The 3,888-nt window shown below is 34.1% G+C and overlaps 1 protein-coding gene across 1 annotated transcript in view; it reads left to right on the forward strand.

The window, feature by feature from the left end:
- Positions 1-3,888, forward strand: part of RNGTT (RNA guanylyltransferase and 5'-phosphatase) — a 521,901-nt gene that overhangs the window by 122,247 nt on the left and 395,766 nt on the right. The window contains 1 exon segment of the mRNA XM_042782266.1: positions 1,677-1,720. Within this exon segment, the coding sequence (XP_042638200.1) occupies positions 1,677-1,720 (44 nt within the window).

A 3,888-nucleotide genomic window follows, 5' to 3' on the forward strand; every position in this document is an offset into this window, starting at 1 on the left:
GTTATTAGACTATTTTTTTTTTTTTTTTTTTTTTTTTTTTGCCAAGAAGCAGTATGATAAAAACTACTTTGTTGATCCTTAATCATTTATAAAATAATGTATAATTTCTAAGGTTCTAATGAATCTACTCTGATATGAAATTTCCTGTTGGGAAATTACTGCTTGAAGGAATAGGGCTTTGGTTATTTATTGCTTCATTACTAGAAAGGCTGAACCAAATCACCATGCCAAAAGAAGTTTTTCCCCCTTGAATTGCAACATTATCACTTTGTTTTTTATAGTTAACTTTATTGAGTTATAATTTATGTACAGTGTATTGTTTGATGAATTTTGACAGATATATGCACCCATATCACAATCAAGATACAAAACATTTCCATCATTCTAAAAGTTTTATCTTTTTATAGTCTATCCCTTCTGCTGCTTCTGACCCTAGTCAACAGTAATTTATTCTTTTCATTATAGACTAGTTTCTATTTTCTAGAGTTTTTTTTATAAATGAAATCATAAACTATGTACTGCATTGTATCTGGCTTTTTTTTAAATGTCAGTAGGGAGGTCTGATGGCATAGTGCCTTAGGCATTTGACTGCTAACTAGAAGGCTGGAGGTTCAAACCCACCAGCCACTCCTCCCAAGGAAGGTCGGGCAGTCTGCTTCCGTAGTGATACTACCTTGGAAACCCAAGGAGGGGTTGCTATGATCGGGTCAACTTGATGGCAGTGAGTTTGATTCTTTTGGTATAATGATTTTGACATTCATATGTGTTCCTAATAGATAGATTTATTTAGGTGATGTTTAGTTTTTCTCAGCAATGTTTTGTAGTTTTCAGTGTAGAGATCTGTCATTTGTTAAATTTTTTGAAAAGACTTTTTTTTTATCTTAGGGTATTAGCTAGGACATGTAGACGTAAAGAAAATATGGTATAGCTATTCTTGCCATGTTTCTAACTTCAATTGGAATGATTCTGAATTTCAGTGTTTTGTATAATATTTGCTCTAGGTTTTACTATATATCCTTTAATTAAGGAAATTCCTAAGATTTTTTTTTTAATCATCATTAAATGTTAAATTTTATCAAATGCCTTTTGTGCATTTATTGAGATATCTCATGTGGATTTTCACCTTTAACCAGTTAATCTACTTAAAACAAAAACCCACTGCCATTGAGTTGATTCTGACTCCTAGCGACCTTCTAGGACAGTAAAACTGCCCCATAGGGTTTCCAAAGCTGTCATCTTTACAGAGGCAGACTGCTACATCTTTCTCCGCTGGAGCACCTGGTGGGTTTGAACCACCAAACTTTCAGTTAGCAACCCATCACTTAACCATTGCACTACCAGGGCTCCTTAATTCACTTACATGTAGTGAAGTATACTGATAGATTTTCTGAAGTCAAACTACCTTTGCTTTGCTTCTTTTTTTTTCAGTGTATTGCTGGATTTGATTGATGATCATTTTGCATTTGCATTTGTAAGTGAAATTGGTTTACAAGTGAAATTTTTTTTTTTAATGGTACTGTCCTTGTGTGATTTTGATATCAAGATTGTACTAATCTCTTAAAAAGAAATCGGAAATTCTTTACTTTTTTTTTTAGTGTTTGAAACATTTATATAAGATAGGGATGATCTGTTAGCCTTATAAAGTTGTAAAAGAAATAAATTAACATACTGCTTAGTATACAGTAACCATTCAGGAAAAGGTGTTGTTTGCTGCCATTGGGTTAGCCACCAGCTCATGGAAACTCCCTGCAGAACTGCATGGTTGTAGTGTCAAAGCTCTGCTAAATCTTGTTCAGCACCATGACATTATACAAACCACCACTGACAGAGGGTGGTGGCTGCGCGTGAGGTGCATTGGCCCTGCGTCTCCTGTGTGGAAATTGAGAGTTCTACCAGTGCTTCCTTTAAAATGTAGCTACTGTTTTTATATCTTCATTTCTTTATTATTTTCCCCTGGTTGTAAATTTTCTAGCAAAATTTTAATAGCATAATATAATGCCCTTTCTGCCACTTGGAACATTAGTAAACTCCTTTCAGTCGTTCAGATCACTCCCTCATCATCACCCCTATTTGATCTCAGCATCAGTTTTTCATGTTACTTTCTACTCCCTAGCATAAACCTCTTTCTAAGTAAGAGGCTCTCTTCTATGCGGTCTCTCCAACTAAGCCCCCTACCTTCACACATATTCCATATGAATCTCTTCTAGATTCTGTCTCTTTGTTTATATTGAAATACTCTCCTTGCTCTAAATCCTTATGTCTCATTTAGGTAGGTCTTTATTAAGAGTGTTCAGATTCACTTTACTTTTTCTTTGTCCTCAGACTTTCCATAAGCATTTATGTGTCCACTCTTACTACTATTTAATTATACAATAATTCCTAATATTTTAGAGTCCTTGGGTAGTGCAAATGGTTAACACATTTGGCTACTAACTAAAAGGTTGGCAGTGAGTCTACCAGAGTCATCTTGGAAGAAAAATTTGGTGATCTACTTCCAAAAACTCAACTGCTGAAAACTGTATGAAGTACAGTTATACTGTGACACACATGGGGTCACCATGAGTCAGAATCGACTTTGTAACAACTAGTTTTAATTCTTAACTTTATTGAAGTGATATGTTTTTATGCATTTTGCCTACCTATGAGAGAAGGGATGGTATGTCTTGCTCCTGGTCTTCACATCTTTCAAGCATGGGCTGCGTTATATATTCTCTGAATTGTGATGACCAGGTATATTGTTTGGAACAAAGATATGCAATGAATGAGTGAATATATAAGTAAATTACTGTAGAGTTCTGATAAGTAGTGATTAAATGAAAGACTACTTAATCAAACAGCATAAACAAAGTGTGATATATCCAGGCAACTGCATATATTGCTGACCCATGGGAGAATTCTAGGGATAGAGTCTAGAAAGATAGTCTACACTGGCCATAGTGGAGATGCATAGGAAAGAAGGATTGGGCTTTCTTGGATGAAAATTCAGTAGCTATTAAAGTTATATAACGGATGGGAGGAATAGTTGAAATTGAACTGCTTTGTAATTGTGAAATACTACTTTTTCACAGAGTCTTTAGAATATTCTTGAAAGAGTTATTAGTACTTTTAGAATAGAAGTTATATATGTGCTTGGTTTATTAGCAGAATTTGTAACACATTAAAAAGAAACTAAGCCTTCAAAATAAATTCAATATCTATGTGAAAATGGAGAATTAGAACTATTTAAAAATGTTAGAATTAATCTCACATTTTTTTAGCCATTTCTGCTGAGAGAGTAAATACTATGATTAATTTCAGCTTTTTCACAATCATTATTTAGGTAAAAACAAAATTAAGTTTTTTGTAATGTTAAATAGAAAAAAAAAACCAAAAACTAATTGAAAGGGTGGTGCTTTGAACCCATCAGCTCTGTGGGAGAAAAGACCTGGCAGTCTGTTCCCATAAAGATTACAACCTAGGAAACTCTAGGGGGCAGTTCTCTGTCATATAGGGTCACTGTGAGTTAACATTGATTTGATGGCATACAACAACAAGAACAACAATAAAACGTTTGACATAGGGACAAATGATGGGCTATGCATACTATGGGAATAACTTGTAATAGAAAAGCAAACACTTGGTGATTGATGATTACAGTGAAAGAAGCTCCACAAGAACTACTATGCTATGCTTGTCGTTTTAACCATTGTGTCCCCCATGCCTCGAATAGTGCCCAGTACATAGTAAGCACACAGTAAATATTTGTTGAATGAGGGAAAAGTTGATAATGAATCTCTCACATTAAAGGTGTGGAAATCACTTAGCTGTGAATTTTTTTTAATGCATTTTATTGAAATATAATTTATGTACTGTGAAATACGCAAAACTAAAGTGACATGGATCAATGCA

This window comes from Orycteropus afer, unplaced genomic scaffold (genome assembly GCF_000298275.1).
Source record: "Orycteropus afer afer isolate SDZICR_OR568_19922 unplaced genomic scaffold, OryAfe1.0 scaffold00011, whole genome shotgun sequence".
Lineage (NCBI taxonomy): Eukaryota > Metazoa > Chordata > Mammalia > Tubulidentata > Orycteropodidae > Orycteropus > Orycteropus afer.